At 39.1% G+C, this 19,599-nt stretch overlaps 1 protein-coding gene across 2 annotated transcripts; it reads right to left on the bottom strand.

The window, feature by feature from the left end:
- Nucleotides 1-9,321: 9,321 nt before the first annotated feature.
- On the bottom strand, nucleotides 9,322-18,706 carry LOC103706435 (pyruvate kinase isozyme G, chloroplastic-like). 2 transcript variants are annotated; one of them, XM_039114893.1, is made up of 13 exons: nucleotides 18,444-18,706; nucleotides 17,155-17,427; nucleotides 15,178-15,343; nucleotides 14,477-14,611; nucleotides 14,248-14,358; nucleotides 14,024-14,112; nucleotides 13,445-13,507; nucleotides 11,553-11,728; nucleotides 10,913-11,015; nucleotides 10,532-10,707; nucleotides 10,243-10,351; nucleotides 10,027-10,154; nucleotides 9,322-9,906 (listed from the first exon to the last, which is right to left on the bottom strand). In XM_039114893.1, the coding sequence occupies exons 1-12, from the start codon at nucleotides 18,672-18,674 to the stop codon at nucleotides 10,041-10,043; spliced, it is 1,746 nt and encodes a 581-aa protein (XP_038970821.1). In that variant the 5' UTR covers nucleotides 18,675-18,706; the 3' UTR covers nucleotides 9,322-9,906; nucleotides 10,027-10,040. The 2 variants fall into 2 exon arrangements, with proteins under 2 accessions (XP_038970821.1, XP_026660178.2); XM_026804377.2 differs by having other exon boundaries at nucleotides 9,322-10,154.
- Nucleotides 18,707-19,599: the final 893 nt, after the last annotated feature.

Raw genomic sequence — 19,599 nt, 5'->3', positions numbered from 1 at the left:
AGTGTTTGGACATCGCAAAACTTGAGTGGAAAATTAATTAAGGAAACAGCACACACGAAACCAGCAAAAACAAAGATTAAATCCATGTGTCGGTGGCAATTAAATAGCATGAAATAAAAAGCAAGCCAATAGCACAGTTGAGAGTGGTGGTGGACTGTGCTCTACTTCATGCAGCGGACGTTATTGATAGCACTGCATTGGCATTTCTTGGGGCGGCCGGAAAAATCTGAGATTTCTATTCAACTCCTGTAGCATTCAGAATAGTGTTCGTCTCCTGAAAACCCCTATTCCCTAGCTTCTTAAGGTGAACTTCGATGGAAGTGTTGGCATAAGAGGGTGCAGCGGAAGTGTAAAATTTGTCATCCGAGACCAGGAGGCCAAGTTCGTGGCGGCCGGAGGTCGGCAGATATCTGATCAGTTTGTCCTGGGTTCTCAACTCAGAGCGGCATAGAAGGGTCTCAACTATGCGAGATAGGTATTGGATGCGGACCACATTCTCCTTAAGGAAGACTTTGCCATAGTGATTGAGTGGATTCAGAATCGGGGCACGTGGTTAGTGGGATGCGGCTACTTCACGACATCTGCCATATTCTGGGTGAGTGCGCTTTTTACCGGACTACACATATTTATGGAAAGGCGAACAATGCTACGGATTGGGTTGCATCATTTACGGCCCATCACTTCGGAGGTTTTGTTTGAGAGAACCACGGGTCTGTCCCTTCTCCCTTGCACTCTGTACGTTTTTTTTGATTTCATGGGCTACATCCACATACATTATGTGTGAGTCTCTAATGTACCAAAAAAAAAAGAAATAGCACCAACATAAAAAAAAGAAGTCTTCCTTTGTTTGACCGATTTTACAGTATAGTTGACGCAATATTTCTAACAATGATGCAGAACCCATGAGCATCAACGACAGCTTGCACTAAGTGGAATAATGATCTGCTCATCAAATAAACAATCTCTCCCTCCATCTGAAGTGGCTGCCATATATTGTTTTGAGAGATCAAACAAGCAAGCTCTTTGATCGAGGCTCGTGCCAGCTCTATGATAGGACCTTGTGCGCGCCCACCTTGCATGTCGCCGAGTTGGCCTCGACCATCTAGGCTTATGCCTGGAACTTGGGCGCATAGAAGTCAAGCGTGGGTGCTGGCGCTGAGACATTTAGGTACGGGTGGTATGGGACAAATGAGCATCTTTAGTAGAGCCATGGATGGAGGTTGAGGTTGAGGTTGAGGTTGAGGTTGAGGTTGAGGAAGAAAGAAAGGTGACGCCATTCTTATGGCAAGAAATTGGGCAAAGTTCATGCAGGACTTCTCGCCCTTCCACCTCTTTTGATGGACGTCAAACTCTTGGCGAGACCATAGAGTCTTCAAGGACTTCATGCCAACAGGCTTCGCGCGACATCTTTGTGGCAGCGAAGCAAGTGCTTGGTGCTCTTCTTACCGCTTCTTCATGCTTTCTGGATCTTGCTCAGGGGATCAAATGAGATCAGAAGAGCTCGAGAGGAGAGGGAGGAGCGGGGAGTCTAGTATTTTTGAGGAAAACGGCACTGTGAACTGGAAATTCTCATGGCTAAAATGGTTGCAACTCCATTGCCCTTTTAAAGGGATGAAGTATCGTCTGGTTTGTTCGAAGATGACGAAGAAGAGATGCCACGGGTCCTCAGTGCCCTGTGGAAGCACGGGATTCATTTGCCTTCTTCGCATTGATGGTGAATTGTAACGGTTGGTTTGGAAACGACAAAGAAGAGATGTCATATGTTTTCACTGCTTCGTGAAAACATGGGACTCGCATGTCATCTCATGTTGATGGCAGGAGTAATAGCGTGTAAACTTTAAAAACTGAAGTAAATTACGTATGCTCGATATATTTCCAGCTGGTTGGTTTGGAAACGACAGACAGAGACATCATGCCTTCAATGCCTCGTGAAAAGATTCACTGGCCATCTTCACGTTGATGGCATGCAAACTTCAGGAATTGAATCGAACTGAATGGCAACTTTAAACACTCGGTTCGAGGACGACAAAGGAGGCCTGCTCACCTCGTGAACTCACGGGATTCGTATGTCCTCTTTGTGCTGATGGACCGTAGGTTTCAAAAGCTGAAACAAAATGAATTACATCTGAAGCAAAAAAAGTTATTGATTCAGTTGCGTGGGAAGAGTTGGGCAATAGTTTCTTATAGTTAATGATTTCGAACGTAAGAGGCGAAGACCGTTCTTTTGCTGCCGCGGTAACGACAGATTCAGTTCGATAATAGCTGCAAAAGGATCAAAAGCAGTTCAGTCGTTGAAACGGAATGGCTTTTCTGACCAGACTCTATACGTTTCTCGTGGAACTAATGAATGAAAACACTGCATTTATAATCTATGAGCAAAGTGGTTGTTGGGATTACCATACCTCCTTCCTTAGAACTGATTGGAGTATATCTGTACGTACTCAGCACTCGCATTTTAAGCTGGAGGAACTCAGCACTCGCTTGGCATGTGCCATGTACACTGACTGGACTAAGTTAATAGGAACCAGAGGGATGTGTGTGATAACAAGTAATTCGCACTAAATGAAAAACGAATAATGTTTCAGATTGTGCATAACATCCAAAAATAATGGATGCATTGCATAGTCTTGATCCAAAGTGGTCTGCTAAATGTGTTTGGCTTTCTTGAGTTATGAGTGGGTCGACTCAAATCATATGCCAAGTCAAGGCATAAGTTTGCAACATACCAGATTTTTTGTTGAATGGTGCCCTTGTCATACTTCAAATAAATGGACCCAGAAATCTCCAAGTTATAAACACGAGGTGTATATCTACCTTTTAGGCTTCTATATTGGAGACCATTTCCATGAGAATGTTTAGCCTCGTATTAGTTGTGCACCGGATGCTTATACAAGATTAAGGAACCCAAATAATATCTTAGTGCTAATCTTTTTGGATGAAATACTAGGTTGTCATAATTTCCGTTAGTAAACATGATAATAACCGGTGGTGGTAGTGGTCCTAATGGTGTAGGATGTGCAGGAGAACAAGCTCAAGTAATACAAGAAAAATGCTAGTTATTAAGCAGGTAATTGGTTAAGCGCAACCTATTGGATATAATCTGAGGGACACAGATTAGCCGGTCCACCCATGACTAGGCATGCCGCATGCGTGGTAGCATGGTAGGATACCATTTAGGTCAATATGAGCAGTATATGTTATATAACTAGCCTACATTAAACTCTTGTAGTGAATTCATTAAAAGGATAATGGAAGAGGAGAGAGGATCCTCTAGTATTAGGAAACAATAGGCATCAGGTGCATAAAGAATTTTATTAGAGGTAAAAAAAAGGTATAATGAAAGCAGAAAAGAAGAACAAAAGGAGGCTAGAACAAAAAGAGCTAAAGGACTAGAACTCAGCCCCGTGCTCCCACTCACTCTAATCACTCTAAAAAAGGATTTAAAACGTCACATATCCTTCTCCTTGACAAACTATATAAGACCACAAGCCAATGATCCTTCATTATGCGTCTAAAAGTTAGATCGTTCCTCTCAATCCAAATCCACAAGCAGATAGCTGCCACCAGCATGTCCCATCCTTTGCAAAAATAACCTTTTTCGATCCATTTACTTCTCCAAGGGTCCAGAGCTAATTAGCCTGCTTCGTTGGTTGTCGAATTTTGAGGAGATGGTAGAAATGCTTCCACATGTTTGAGACCTCTCTGCACTCGATGAATTGGTGTTCAATCAATTCTTCTCTCCGCAAAACACATGGTCTGGAATGAAGTTCCATTCCCTTTTTTTCAGGTTTTCACCGGTTAATCTCCCTCAAAAAAGGTTATCACTGGTTAAAACTATTCTTGATGACCAACTAAATAAATACTCTTATCTTTTTTAGGATGGCACTCCTCTAGACAACAATGAACAAGGGATAGATAAAACTAGGGGTGCAAATGAGCTGAGTAGCTTGGGAGCTGCTCGAGGTCGACTCGGGCCAAGCATGACTCAACTCGACTATTACCAAGCTCAAGTTGAACTCGAGTAGGTCGAATAGTTTTTCAAATCGAACTCAAGTAATGAAATACTCAGCTCGAAAGCTCACAAGCCTACTCGAGTATGTATATATGTGTATATATATATATTATTTTATTTATAATATATTATTATTAATTTAATATTTTAAATATAATATTATGTTATATTTGTTTTAACCATATTTTTAATTATGATAAAGGTCGAATTTGAGTTTGAGTACGTCTCGATTGATATTCGAGTTGAGTCGAGTCGAGTCGAGTTCGAGTTTGAATATTAAGGCTCATTGATCTCGAGTCGAGCTCGAGTCTCTATCTACCTAACTTAATTAGCTTAGCTCAATTGCACCTCTAGATAAGACCATACCAAGTTTGCATTAACCTTTTTTTTTTTTTTTTTTCGGGGGAACCATAGTCTTATGTTTCCAGGAAACATAATACTTGTCGGAAAGTCGATGCATAAACCATGAAACCAGCAAAAACTGTCAAAAATATATAAGTGCTTATACAGGGGGTTAAAAAGAACAATATGATCACGATCATGTTATCAAACAAAGACACTCTATTCCATCTAGAGAAAGCTACGTACAATAGTTAAATATGGAAAATAACAGAGAACACGCTCTCGTCTTCCGGCTCCCCTTGATCGGCTATTCTCTTTTGTGAAACAGATGTGACTGATTAGCTCCAGTCTTGGAGATATCTCCACGGGTTTTATCAACACTGATAGGCTTTTGCTAAAGAAGATATTAGACGATTGCCTATAACCATATCGCTCAAGCTGGGCCTCTTGATGGTGGTTGCCGGCTTGAATCTTCTATCACTCCACACACCCCCATGACACCCTGAAGTATCGGATCTCTAGTCCAGGCTTGTACTCCAGAATACTTCATCGTCCAAACTCATGACCTCGTTGCACTCCTTGAGCCGGAAAATCCGGATGATCTTCCCCCTTCTTGATCGCATAGAGCTCTAGCATGTAAGGAGATAGACCATGCAAAGGTCATACAAGGGTGTTCCACATGATATAGCATCCTTTTCGGAGTTGAGCAATCCAAGAAGATAATTTGGTGAGAACTATGGAGGATGGATGGTGGGTGCGGGTGAGGAAGAAAGAAAGGTAGCAAGTTTTTGATGGCGAGAAATTGAGAGAGACTGATGCAGCAGTCCTCATCCAACCACATCTTCCCTCGGATGTTTAATTTCCAGGGAGATCGACCTTATGGTCTGCAAGAGTTTAGCACCAGCGAGCTTTATTTCTTTATGGCAGCGATGTGATGCTTGAGCCTGAGAGCAAAGGCTTGGAGATCTTCTAAGCACTGCTTAGTGCAGTACTGGCCTTTGATGAAGGAACGAAAAAGATTAGAAGAGGGAGAGGGGAGGCAAGAGTGAGGAATCTAGCTTTTTTGAGGGTATCAGTATGGGGCTAGTTACCAGCTCGCATGCCTGGTATTGTTACATGCATGTCCACTGCCCTTTATAAAAGAAGGATGTATTGCTTGCTTGGTTTGAAGACGAAAAGAATTAGTGATGCCATCTGTCTTCGTCGCCTCGTGAAAGCATTCGATTTGCATGTCCGCCTCACGTTGATAGCATGTAAATCTCAACATCTGTTGATGTGTGGTGTGGTTGGTTCGAAGATGATAAAGGAGACATGCCATATGTCCTTGTTGCCTCGTGAGAACACGGGATTTACCTTGTTCTCTTCATGCTGATGGCACATGAACTTTAGAAGAATGCAATAAAGTTAATTATATTTGCGGACATATTACCTGGTTGGTTTAGAGACGATAAGGAAGAGATGTCGCTATGTCACACATCTATTTGGTCTTTATGACCAAACGGCTCTATGGCCTGATACTATTTATAATAATCTAGGATCTCATCTAAAATAGTTAGCGGGAAGATTTGATTTTGGTTTCTTCTGATCCTGTATAAATACCCAAGTTCTATCTAGTAAATAACCGATATGGAACTAAACACACACCTGCATGGGTCCTCCTTTGACTACCTCTGCACTGAATGGGTCTAACGGAACTTTGCTAAGAACACTCAGCGCATTATTCTAATGCTGATCGTAGCCGTTGCTTGGTCTTGTTGGAGAGAAATTAAAGAATGCCATACGTTTCCTTAACAAGCATAGACCCATTGCCTCAGTTGTCACTGTAGCACTATACATACTTTCAGTGATTGGTCGCTAATCTGTAGACACGGCGCTCTTGCAGATTTCGCTGCTATTTGGACTAAGGTGAAGCATGATCCTTTCTGTTCTCTAGCAATGGAAGATGACAGGAAGCCTTGCACCTTTCGGCCAGTCCCAATTACCCAGCATCGCAGTATAAGTTGAGATTAACTACAAGGAATATAGCATGCATGGATGGTTGCAAATATCTATTGTCTATGTGGCATGTGAGATATACGCCTAGACTAAACAAGAATTCAATGGATGGTTTCGATTACTAGTAGTTGGAGACTTGTAATGCACACTATATAAAGAATTGACCGACTTTTCAGAAGTTCAAACTCAAGTAATGCAAGTAAGGATCTAGATTGTCAATTTTTTCCCCTGATCATGATGTTTGGTGAAGCACTAGTTGTTGCATCATAGTTTGAGGGATGCATAGATTAGCACGGTCCACACATAATTAGCCATGATTAATTAGCCTGTGCTCTGTGATCAAGTAACACAGTTCGGTCATGGTTTCGTATGGCAGGTCAAATATAACCTGTATATTTTCTCCAGCTAGCCTATTATAAGCTCTTGTTGTGTGATAGAAGATGATTGAAACAATAAAAAAGGAAAAATATCATCTCATTTTTTTTAATTAAAAAAAAAAAGATAGAGAGGGAAAAACGCCAATTAAAGTTAAAATGTCGACATGCTCAAAGCTAACAAATAACAAGAAAAAAATAAATAAATTCATGTGATTAAGGAAAAAGACATGAAAAGCAAGCCAATGTAATCAATCAAGATAAGTAGCGTATTTTCTTCTTCTTTAAAAAAAAACAACTATAGTGTGTTTACAACAAACATTATATCTACAAGGAAACTAAGACAGATTAAAACCATGTCCTCTGGCTCTTTTAGTGACACTGTTTGCTCCGGATTTTTGAGTTATACCCTTGCCTTGCAATAATATGGATAGGCTCCTGCTCAGGAATATCAGACAACAGACTGTATATGCTCCCCATGGTACTGCATCCAGCTCTTGCATGGGCTCAAGCTTGAGCACTTGGAAATTAGCAGTGCATCGAACATGAATCCATTAGCGCCACTCTATCAGAAATTTTCCGATCCTTGGTGGCTACCATGATTCATCAATATCAGACCTCCAACTCAGGCTTGTAACACAAACAGAAAGCTCTATGATGGCCCACCTTGCGGCCAGATCAAGCTTCACAAGCTGGAAGGCCTGAAGAAACTCCCTCTTCTCCACTGTATAGAGCTGTAGAGTGTGAGGAGATCGGCCTTGAGGAAGTCAAGCAAGGGTGCTCCGGGTGATATAGCATCCTCTCCGGAGCGAAGTCATTTAGGTATGGGTGGTATGGAACGAACTTTAAATGAAACAAAGATCTTTGATTACAGGCAAGGAGGATGGCTGCTGGCTGGGGTTGAGGAAGAAAGAAATGCAGCACTTTTTTGATGGCAAGAAATTGGGCAAGGCTGATGCAGCAAACCTTGCCCTTCATCGTCTTCCTCAGGACGTCAACCTTTGGATGAGACCATATGATGATCTCCAATGGGTTCATGCTGACAAGTCTTCACCAAAGGATTGGATGAGATCAAAAGAGGGAGTGAGGAAGGATTGAGGAGTTTAGTGTCTCTGAAGAAGATAAACTTGCAGCTCTCATGGCCAGAATTGCTACGAGTCCATGGCCCTTTTTAAAGAATGACATATTGGTTGGTTGGTTGGTTGCTTCAGAGACGACAAAGGAGAGAAGCCATCTGCTCGCATTGCCTCGTGCATGGAAACGTGGGATGCGCATGTCCGCTTCACGTTGATTGCATGTAAACTTTAAAAATTAAAGTAGAGTGCGGAAAAAAACAATGGAGTGCAGTGAATTACATCTGTAGATTTATAGCTTGTTTAATTATGAGATGCAAGGGAGAGACGGCATGCATGCTATTGCCTTCTGGAAAAATGACGGGATATTCATGGGTCCACTTCACGTTGATGGCATGTAAAATAAAGAACTAAAATAAACTAAATTATAGCTATAAATGTATGTGTTGATTGGTTTTGGAGACGACAAAAGGGAGACCTGTCGTGTATCCTCATCATTATCTTGTGTGGCGTGGGACTCAATGTCGTTTCCTCCGTTGATGGCATGTAAATTGTGAGAACCCTTTCATATGTATGTTTAATCCAATATTAATTAAACACTGGATAGATTTTGAATAATTATATAAGACTAAGAAATCCAAATAATACTATTTTTTAGTAGAAATTTTTTGATGGTGAGAGACACTTAGGATTCCTCCTCAACGTTAGCTACAATATGAACAGTCTACATCACATCAGAGCCCCCACCCTCATGCTTTCACAGTGGTAGAGATAGAGTAGGATTCATAATCAAAGTTTCATTTTTCCAAATTTATTGCCATGGGCGGCAATCAGATTAGCAATATTTTGGTTCCTAGAGCTAAGCTAAGAACATCTTGAGAGAGTATAAGCTATGCAAGGTAAGGCTGACTATGCAACTGTGATTGGGTGGATCATGAGACAAACATTGATGGTGAATTAACCTCTATTTTTGTAGGATATTTAGTGTATGATAGGGAGCTGCGTCTTTTTTCTGGCCACTTATGTATATCTGGAGGCAAATAATATTGTGGACTGAATTGCCTCCTATATTGCAGAACATTCATGTGGAGCTTTTTGGGCGAACCATGATACCGTTCCTTCCCCTCTTCAGATCTTTTATCTTCCGATTTTGTTGGATGTATTTATATTAGGATTACATGACTCTTCCGAATTCATAAAAAAAGAAGCACCTTGGCACATTCCACAATATAATTGCAGTTTTATCGTGATATCGGCAAGAAATTTTGATGCAAATTGACATAGTTATTCTACCAAGAAACAATAATGATTTGACATAGCTAGGGCCCTTTCTCCCCTCCTGTGATATGTAGAAATTTTAGCTTGCTCATACTATGCTACCAGCTTTGTTTTTCGAAACTTGCTTACCCACAACGCCACAGAAATCTGTATGTCAATAGCAGTGAATGGTCCCCTTGGTTTTATGGGAAATCAGAAATCCCATTTGTTTTTAACCTTTTCTTTGCTTATATGCATTCAACTAAGGAACTTAACTATCAAATATGTTAACGTGGAAGTATCAAATATGTTATGTGTACTACATGTGAACAATTGGCCTTGCTGGTGCTATTTTATCTTCCTCTCTCATCTGTTTTGCTCGTGAAACAGTGGATTTGTGCCCCCTTGATCTCACTACTTTGCTTGTATCTTGCCTCTGAGCTAGAAAAAAGTCTCTTGATGGTTATACAGGGGACTTGGGTTTGAATCCTTCAAGTGGAATATGTGTTGCTATCTATACATTCTGCACTCATGCAACATATATTGTAAGATAGATAAAAATTATAATCATCCAAGCTCTCCACACATTTGAAACATATAGGAACACATGCATTAACATCATTACCTTGTAGATGTTAATATACCTGAACTATGGAAGGACAGATCACATTGAGTATTCTGTTTTGTTCTTTTTTGAAGAAAAGAAAAGAATGGCATGCTTAGCAAAAGAAAATCTTCATATTTATGAAAAACAAATACCATAAAAGCTAGTTTAAATAAACAAAGAAGGCTCCTTCGGCAGTAACCGATGCCTCATGCAACACTCGGGGATGATGAGCAACTCAAGCAATGGCTGTTAATAAGTACATCAAGCAAGTAAATGTACATTCAAACAGTAGTTATTAAAGAACAAAATTGAACGCAAACCAAAAAAAACAAAAAAAGAACAAAATTGAGCCAAAGAATTGCCTACTCCAGTTAAACATATCAGCCTTGGACCTTACGGACTTGAATTTGATGCGTAGATTCTTGCCGCCAGATTGAATGGGTTCCACTCTGAACCAGAGTGGCATACTCTCCCTCCTTCAGAAAATTCCCTCTCTGTTTTATTGAAAATCAAAGTTAGAAATGCTTGTTATACCAAGGAACTAACAAAGCAAAGCAATAGAAGATGAGCATTTACACGTACCAGCAAACATGATATTGCTCTAGAGAATGTCTCTTCTGCATCGTCTGAGAATTGCATATATATAGGACGCACCCCATGATAAAGGGCCAGCCTCTGTTTAACCCTTTCTCTGTCAAGCATGTTTCCATTTTGTTAACATGAAACAACTAACATGGACATACGAGCAACAATTGCCTTTTTCTCTGACATAGTCATACGAGATCAATATGCGTGATATCAGGCAAATCCGATATACATCATTTTACTTTCACAACTTAGAATTAGTTGCTGCAATAGAGAAAGAGCTTACTCATTTGTAAATGCGAAAATAGTAGAAGAAGGCCGGTAGTGGCTCAGACGAATTGCCATGGAACCAGTTCTGGTGAAGACGATGATAGGTGTCCCAAGGTTGTTTGACATCGCGGTTGCATGGGATGCAAACATTGCACTCATGCGACTCTGAGAGCAGTCCGCACCATAAATAGCCTTCATGAAAGGGAAAGGGAGAGATGCACGAATGTGAAAACAATACATAGCAGCACTCTGGGAATTTTTTTTTTTTCCTGTTTTATAGTTACAGGTTTCGTAATCATTGATAAAACTTCCAGGCTACCTAAGACCAACTCAAACAGCTAATAAAGCATAAAAGAAAAAGAAAAGGGTCTTTCTCCTCTGTCTAAACTATGAATACCTGGGTAGCAGTAGAAAGAACTGAATGACTAATGCTGCTTGATAGAGTTGATTCGGTCTTCAATGCTACAGTGTGCATCACCTTAACAGCTTTCAGTGGAAACCTAAACGGAAAAATCATGTGACTATTACTGGAAAAAGGAAAATGGAGCACCAACTGTCAATCAAAAGATTAAAATGTTCAGCTAATGGAAAATAAGAAATTCAATTCTTAAGCTCAGATATGTAAACCTCTTTCCTTCAAGATTTAGAACTTAGCCTCCTACAACATATACAAATAGATGAATCATGGTCTGGCATACCGGTCCGTACCGGTCCGGCCTGAGACCGGTACCGGATCAGCGTGGAATCCGGTACTGGTAGCTTATTGTTGGAGAATCGATATGGGACCGGTATGAGACCGGTACGTACCGGTCCGGGCCACCACCGGTACGCCGACCGGTGCCAATATGGCGGACCTTGGATGAACATTTCCAACAGTGACTAGTGACTGATAATAATAGCAAAGCCACCATTTTTTAAACAGTGTTAAACTAACCATAATTAAATTCCAAGGTAACTTTTGTTAAGACCTTTTTCTTATTGAGCAAAGACTCGGGGAAAAGAACCCTAATAAAGAGAGAGAGAGAGAGAGAACCTACTTCCCATGAGCAGTTTCACCAGATAACATGATGCCATCTGCACCTTCTTGGACTGCAATTGCTATGTCAGAAACTTCTGCCCTGGTTGGAGTTGGATGATCAATCATGCTTTCCAACATATTTGTTGCTACAATTACTGGCTTCTCCATGCTACTGCATCTTCTAATGATCTCCTCCTGTTTAATAAGTAATTTATTTTATCTTAAAATCATAGCACACACCAGTTGTTAATTTTGCCAACTCAGTGAATGGAAAGGCATGGAGCATGGCCCTAAACCAAACAATTGGAACAAGGAATCTGTGCTACATTGGAATCAGAAAAGGAACAGCTGCAGCCATAAATATGTTCTTATTATCCTTCCTTTAGAACATGGTTCGCATACCAGTATGTACCAACCATACCGGGCATACCGTACCATACCAGTAACGAACCAAGACTCAGTATGGGGGATGTGCAAGTCTCGGTATGCCAAATCAACCTGTATTAGGCGTTTGACACTATACTAGCATTGTACCTGTATGGGTTCCATAACGAAACAACGAACCTTGCCATGGAATATCAAAAAGCTTCCATCACTTCAACATGCTGAAGAATATGCATCGTTAAACAGAAACAATCTCCCTTGACTGGCAATTTCAACAGGTCTGAAAGTTAAGCTACATCACAGGAGGTGTCAGATTTTCATGACCTTGAAATAGCATATTTATACTGAGGCATGTGTCACCCAGGAAAAATAGGATGGTGGTGAATAAGAGATGCGACAAGCTCATAGTTATATTGCTTGTCATTGTCACATTTTGTTGTTGAAATGTCATATTCAGTATTCTGAGCTTTGGCTTTTAGAAATAGTTACCACAGAGAAATCTAAGACTGTAGAACAGTATTCACGTTTTGTTGCCTCATCCATCCTTCCTCCAACCTATCCTTTGTACCAAACAGAGAGTAAGTCTCAGAAGAATCAATTTGACTGATAGAAAAATCCAATCAGGTTTATATCTCATACTAAGAATTACGATGCTCTGTGAATCGTTACAAGGCGAGGACAAAAATTCATACACCTGAGGTCCTAGAGAAATCATTTTTTTGATTTATATAAATCAGAGTTTTAAGTAGGTGTTTGGGTGTTAGTAGCAGAAAGTTAAATATGGAAATAACGTGAGATGTTATGAACTTGGAAAAGTATTCTTGAAAGGGAAATTTCCAATTCCATTAATTTAGGAAGGAATCGATTCAGGTCCCTGCTTATGGCATCTGCACCATGGAGTAGTTGGCGCTCTTGAGATCCAACGGCTTTCATGTGTCCAACCTCCCCTCTGTGAGAACAAGCATGATACACAAGGGCCCGTTGGATGTTACTAGTGCCTCCAATTACACCATTCCCTCATGGGTTGCAGTCACCATATATGGTGAGTTGAACCCTTCCCTTTAGGAATCATATCGATTTTTTCAGCACAATCAATGATTAATTTGTAGCTTCCGATATCAAACAATATGTAAAATCATCAAAATATCTCAGTTTGGCAGAACAGTGATGCATCCTAATTGTTTTAAAATGCTCATTTTATTAGCATTTTTTGTTTTTGTTTCCCCTTTTCCGATTAGTCATAGTCACCCAAGGCAACCTTCCCGATGCTTAACCTATCTCCATATCGATAGCACAAATTCAGAACTCCATCTTTAAGGATAAAAATGAAGAGAGCTGATATTAAACTAATAACTGATGCTAGTAGACCTCTTGAGAACAAAAGAAGGCTTCACATCTCCAAATTCGACGCACTAAGAGAAACTGAGCAGTTGATTAAGTGGAAAAATAAATGGTGAAAGAACCAACTAATCATAGGAATTGAAGATACATACGAAATTAATTAAGCATTCAGAGCTAATAATTAACCTGCAGCAAAGGAACTTCTTCAACTGGAAGCTCAGCTCCAAGGTCTCCACGAGCCACCATAGCCTAAAAATATTTTTAAGAAAAGTGGTCATGACCATCCACCAAAAGAACAAGATTAAATCAACCAAGTATAATGTTGAGCATTTAAAGTAGTAAATCGTCGATATCAATAATGGAACAAGGATTCATTATATCACAGGAACTAGAGAGACATACAGACACAAAAGGTCCAACATATATTGGACCTGACCTGGGACATCTCTCTGTCAAGCACAAGGCTGTAACCTTCTATTGAACAACTTTTTTTTTGAAAAAATAAAATCACAGGAAATTAAGCAATCATCTAGTACTAGATCATGCTTGCAAATGTTCCATGTATATCAGTTCATTTAAAGAATGTTGGACAAACTAGATTGGTGCATACTTTACGGAACAAGATCAAAGAAAATAAAACTGTGGAATTTTAATAAACTAAACAAAGACTAATGCTCATTATATACATAGTGTTACGTACTGTGGTGGCATATCTGTATTTTATCATAACCACAGTCCACTCTAATTAAGCACAAAATGACTCACCCCATCGGATGCAGATATAATGGACTGGAGATTTGGTACTGCATCTGCACTTTCTATTTTGACAATCACATGTATATCTGCATTGCAACCTTGAAACGAGAAAGAAGGGGGGAAAAGGAAGATGATGCCATAGCCTTGAACAACTTCAAAAGAGGTAGCGAAATGAGGTTTTCAAAAAGAAAGAAAAGTAAAAATAACTTGTAGGTATTGAGTCATAATGTTACTTTGGAGATAGTCTTTCAATTCATGGACCACTTTAGCATCTTTTACAAATGAAACAGCATAGAAATCAACTTTGTTCTCCACCCCGAATTTAATATCTTCCCAGTCTTTCTCTACAGAATATCAGGAAACAATATTCAGATTTATTTAAATTATATTTCTTTCTAATGACATCTCCAAATTTTCAACAGGAACAGAATATCAACTCTTAGCAAAAGAGAAAGGAGTAACCTGTTATAGATGGTAGGGTCGCACTTTTGCCACGTACATTTAAGTGCCGCCTTGATTTCAGCTCTCCACCATCAAGGACTTCGCATTTGACCGTATCTGTTGTTTTTGACCTCACCACTAGTGACATCATCCCCCCTAATAACCACAACGACAAGGTAAGCCATTATAATTATGAAAATTACGTGATATTACATAGTGAACTTGATACCAAGACACCGGAATGTGTTATAAATTTGGTAGCAAAAATATCATGTTAACAGTTCACTTCTTTCATGTGTTCATGGATTATTGTTGCACAAAGCTAAAGCCATTTTAGTCCTAAAGATTGATGATGGAATTATATGACTGAAAACAGCTTTCCTAGAAGTCAAACCCAAGTAATCCAAGAAAAACACAAGTATGCAATCCAGCACCATGAATCACTTATCCGATGTGGATTATCCCACAAATCCAAAATCATAGAAATTGGTATCGGTTTGTCAAATAAAATAGTTTATTATTGTAACGAGAGAAGAGATCAAATCTCAAAGATTTTTAACAATTAAAAAAAACAAAGAAAACGAAAAAAGAAAACCAAGGGAAACATGGGCCAGTTTTTCAGAGTCTGCAGTGCCACCAGTAAGTATATTCCTAGAATAGCTTTTAAATTTTAAACATGTAGACATGAATCAAATATCATACATTATTCTATGTGCACTCACCATCAACCAAGAGAATATCGCCAACTTCCACATCATTCACAAAATCATCATAATTTACACTAACTGTGTCTTTGGAACTGACTCCTCTTTTGATAGTGAAGTTGAACTCCTGGCCCTCCCTAAGTACTATAGGCTGGGGAACATCCCCACTCCTTACCTCAGGGCCCTACAACAAACATATTTTTCACCAAATGTATAAGTCATATAATTGTTTCATGAAGAAATGAGAAACAAGACTTTTAAATATATATAATATATATATATATATATAATGACAAAACTAAAATTGATGATATTTATCATTCTAAAGCATGAATTAGGAAACAGAGTAACAATATAAATTTTGATTTAAGTGTAGCCACATTCTGAATTTTAAAGTGGATGGAAAGCTTGGCCTTTTTTCTTGATTAAGACAAATCCACAGCTAGTTGAGGAATATTGGAAGCAACTAACAACAAGAAGTATGAATCACAAAAAATTGCCAGCAACCTTCCATGATCCAACATCAAAGATATTCTTTCTCTCACACCTAGGAGGCTCAAATCAATGGCCTCTTTAACATGGGCAGATGCTTTTGTAAGAAGAAACATAGTACTTCAGAAAATTTTCAAAAGTTACAGCACAAACTGGCAAACAGATCAGCACAATTTTTTCCTACAGAGGCATGACATGATGTAGAAGTGTTATCTACAAATTATGTTTCATATTTTGGCGAGAATATATGAATACTCATAAACTTTGCTTGTCATTCTAGCAATTGATATAGTTTTTCAGCATTAAGCTTAGGCACTGCCGTGCCACATGTAATAGATCAAACATCCTGAGACCCCAAAAAGCAATAAGTGTATACTGTAAAAAGATTTAAATGTACTAATGTTCATTTAAAGTGGATTGCAGTGTATTCTAGTCACATGGGCTCTTTAAAATACACTTTATGTATAAAAAATGATAGCATTTATCTCTATCAAAACTTGCTTTCCTCCCTCTTTGTCTAGACTCATTAAAACTACAGGGAAATTTTAGAATGTTGTTCATGAAAGAAGGGGCAACTTATGGGGCTTAATTGGTTGGTTTCAACACTCAAACAGAGCCATTATTAGTGGTATATGCTTTCAGCATGCTGATTATATAGCAAATAGCAGATTATGCACCATGATGCAGACATCCGGCAACTATGGTTTGCTAAATTCCCAAGTCTCCTGCTTCCTGTACCAAGTTTTAAGCTTAGAAATGCTGAATTCTGGATTTCAGGACAGCAAAGCCACCCTTATAAAAGTTAGCTTGCATGCTCCATATGTTGTACCACTCTTTTGCATTCGATAATGCCCTAGTTGCATCAGCCAAAGCTACATAATCATAGAGGTAGGTCTCCCTACCCACCAACTGTATTCCACCTCTTGTGCCAGGTCTATCTCGTTGCTGAAGGAGCCTTTGCCAGAAACTCCATGAAAGTTTAGAAGGTCAGCACCAGGATGAAAGCCAATTATAGAAGATACTCAAAGTTATGCTAATCATACTTTGATCCACTAAGGCATCCATGTGTCAGTTGGATAAGGCTTGACTGTAAGAAAAAGTTCAGTTAACATTCTCTCCTGTCCTGAATAGTCTCCATATGACCGCAAGAAGGCTAGTTGGAGGCTGGAATCATCAAATCAAAGATAAATATGATATTGCAATTTATGCTAGAAAGCAGGTTCTGCTGCTTTGGCGGTAGAAGGAGTCAAGGTGGCAATCTTTAAGTTTTATGAAGATTATAAAAATAAGCAATTTTACTGATCCATCATCATAGCTATATTAAAATAGCAAGAGATAATATAACCAAATTGACAGAAACCACATGCACCCCAAATATCCAACTTGGTAGAATTGAGCCAAGCATGTCAGCAAACCATATCAATAACATAATTCACCTGAAGAGGAACATGCCAGAAATGTAGCATCAAATGATTAGAAGATGCTTGTTTGCAGAAAACATACCTTAGTGTCCAACATTATGGCAATAACATTGTCCTTTGACTGAGCATTATATTGCTTGACCAAGTCAATAATTTTCTGGTGCGATGCATGGTCTCCATGGGACATATTTAGCCGTGCTACATTCATTCCTGCTTCTGCTAGTTTCCATATCATTTCACGTGTATTCGTGGACGGACCAATTGTGCAAACTATTTTCGTTTTCCTTAGAGAATTTGGAGCAACCCCAAACTTGTAGTTGCTAGGCTGAAGCCCAAGAGAGTAGGTCAAGTGTCCCTGATCAATCAGGTTTAAAATTTTATTTTATTAGCTAGAGACAGAAAATGCTGACAAAGAATGAAAGCATAAGCACCATCAAAATTGATTCATTTGTAAAACAATTTTGTCAACCCAGATATTTTCCCAAAGGAATGAGGAACATGGTATTAGAAACAAAGACAATGGCCTGTAGAGAAACATGACCCACAAAACTCAATTGAACCATGACTAAGCAAATAGCAGACGCTGATGTTTTCTTACAAGCATGGACTCCTTTCTTCTTCTTGTTTTTTTTTTTTTTTAACTTGAGATAGGCAAATGCTAAGTTCATGGTTTGATGTCTGTATGAAGGGTCAATTTAGGTGCTCCACTTTCAATCAAATGTATGATCTGTTTGCAGTTAGGTACCCGAATCAAATAAATAGATTAGTTTTCAAGATTGTTACATGCCACGGCATGCCCATGCAGGAAAAAGAAAAAAGATCAAAAACAGAAAAAAAAAAAAAAAACTATATTTCTAAATCCTCAATGGAATTCTCTACAGATACTACTGATTTCCTGGTCAAGAGAAGCAAATCATACTATCACCAAAACTTCAAACCGCCCCTCCCCCCCACCCCCCACAAAACCACAAAAAGAAAAAGGGAAAAGAAAGAAAAATGTCTTTATATTTGCTTCAAATTAAAACCATTGATATTTCTTCTCTAAAGGAAAAATCATTCTTTTCCCAATGACTTAGACTAGGACAATGCTTCAAAATGGATAGATTTCCTGCTTGTGCTGGCAAAAAAAACAAGATCATCATAGCTTAATGGCACCGTAATAATGACTAATGAATACCAGATCCTTTATCAATGTAACATTTTATATTCAATAATTGATGACCATATTTATCAAAGAACTGTATACCATGCATCAAAGATTGAATCTTGGACACTATATCCCAAATAAAGAATTCCTTTTTCGGTTTCTTCAGAATAGAAAAAGAACATTCTGTTCAAGAACTCATGGAACCACGACCAATAACGGCTCACCGTATTCCCGGGGGCATTGTTCTCTCCGAGTTCCGCCTTGCCGCCAGTCTCGCTGGCCCTCATGGACCCCATGGCGGCGCCCCGCTGGGGACCCATTGCCGGCCGGAATCTCCTCCTGGGCGCGGGAGAAGAACCGCCGAGTTGCCGCGAGGAGGCCAGAGAGGCATGATCCGATCTCGACGGAGTGATGCACGTCGCGAGCCCGCCGGTTTCCATTGCGCTCATCGCCATGTTCGTGCGAGTTGATCCGGGGTGGTTTGGTTGTTTGGGTTTTAAAGGCGGGGGCGGTTGCCGCGAATTACGATCCGGGTCCGCTCACAGGCCGGAAGCTTCGGGAACGTGGTTTAAAACAACTAACCGTTATAACGTCCGTTATAATGACTGTTACATGGATTGCGAAGAAATCCCCCACGTTATATATTACATTCATTAACATAGATATTCAAATAATGTCAGAAAGCTGTAAGGTAAAAGATTTAATATACAAGAAATAGTCTGAACATCGAGTTAAGTATAATTTTCCATGTGCACAAACGTATGTTGCCTGCTATTATTTTATTTATATCCATTTATTCATTTTTATTAAGATTTTTAGTTATTATTTATATAATATGAGAAAAATAGCACTCCACAATAGATTTGTTATTTTTATTTGATAATAAAAATTTAGATAAATAATCACTATATCAGCTTTGATTGCATACAGCGTACTATAAAAGTCTTTTTTTTTTTTCTTTTGAGTGAATTGGATGAAAAACATCCCTCAGCTTTTAGCCCTTATAACTATTATATCTAATTATATTTTCAAATTTTTTTGATAAGTATTTTTTTATAGAAATGCCATAGGTAATGCACTACGTACCTAACATCTCTTTTTCAATTGTCCTGAACCCTCAATCTTCCTAAAGATGAGATTTAATCCTAAATTACTTTGTCTGACTATTAAGGATTTTACCAATTGGATAAGTGAGCATTACATATGCAAGCGAGAGAATCGGAATTAATTACGTGCCCGAGTTTGACTCGATTATAGAAAACCTGCTTAAGCTCCAATCGAATTTGAGCCAAGATCAACAAAACTTGCTTGAACTTTAAGCTTCGAGCCAAACTTTAGTAGAACTAGGCCAAGCTCCTCCACTCTATATAAATAAGATCT

Source organism: Phoenix dactylifera, chromosome 17 (genome assembly GCF_009389715.1).
Source record: "Phoenix dactylifera cultivar Barhee BC4 chromosome 17, palm_55x_up_171113_PBpolish2nd_filt_p, whole genome shotgun sequence".
NCBI lineage: Eukaryota > Viridiplantae > Streptophyta > Magnoliopsida > Arecales > Arecaceae > Phoenix > Phoenix dactylifera.
Note: the sequence above shows the minus strand (reverse complement) of the source record. Positions and strands in the feature narration are given on the sequence as shown.

Bases quoted from the DNA above. Each gene is read 5' to 3' on its own strand.
- LOC103706435 (XM_026804377.2), bottom strand. From the start codon at position 18,674: ATGGCGATGAGCGCAATGGAAACCGGCGGGCTCGCGACGTGCATCACT. The intron at 13,508-14,023 runs GTGAGTCATTTT...AAATATTTTTAG, and splicing joins TTATATCTGCATCCGATGGG to GCTATGGTGGCTCGTGGAGA. The intron at 11,016-11,552 runs GTAGGTTCTCTC...TTTTCCGTTTAG, and splicing joins GGTGAAACTGCTCATGGGAA to GTTTCCACTGAAAGCTGTTA.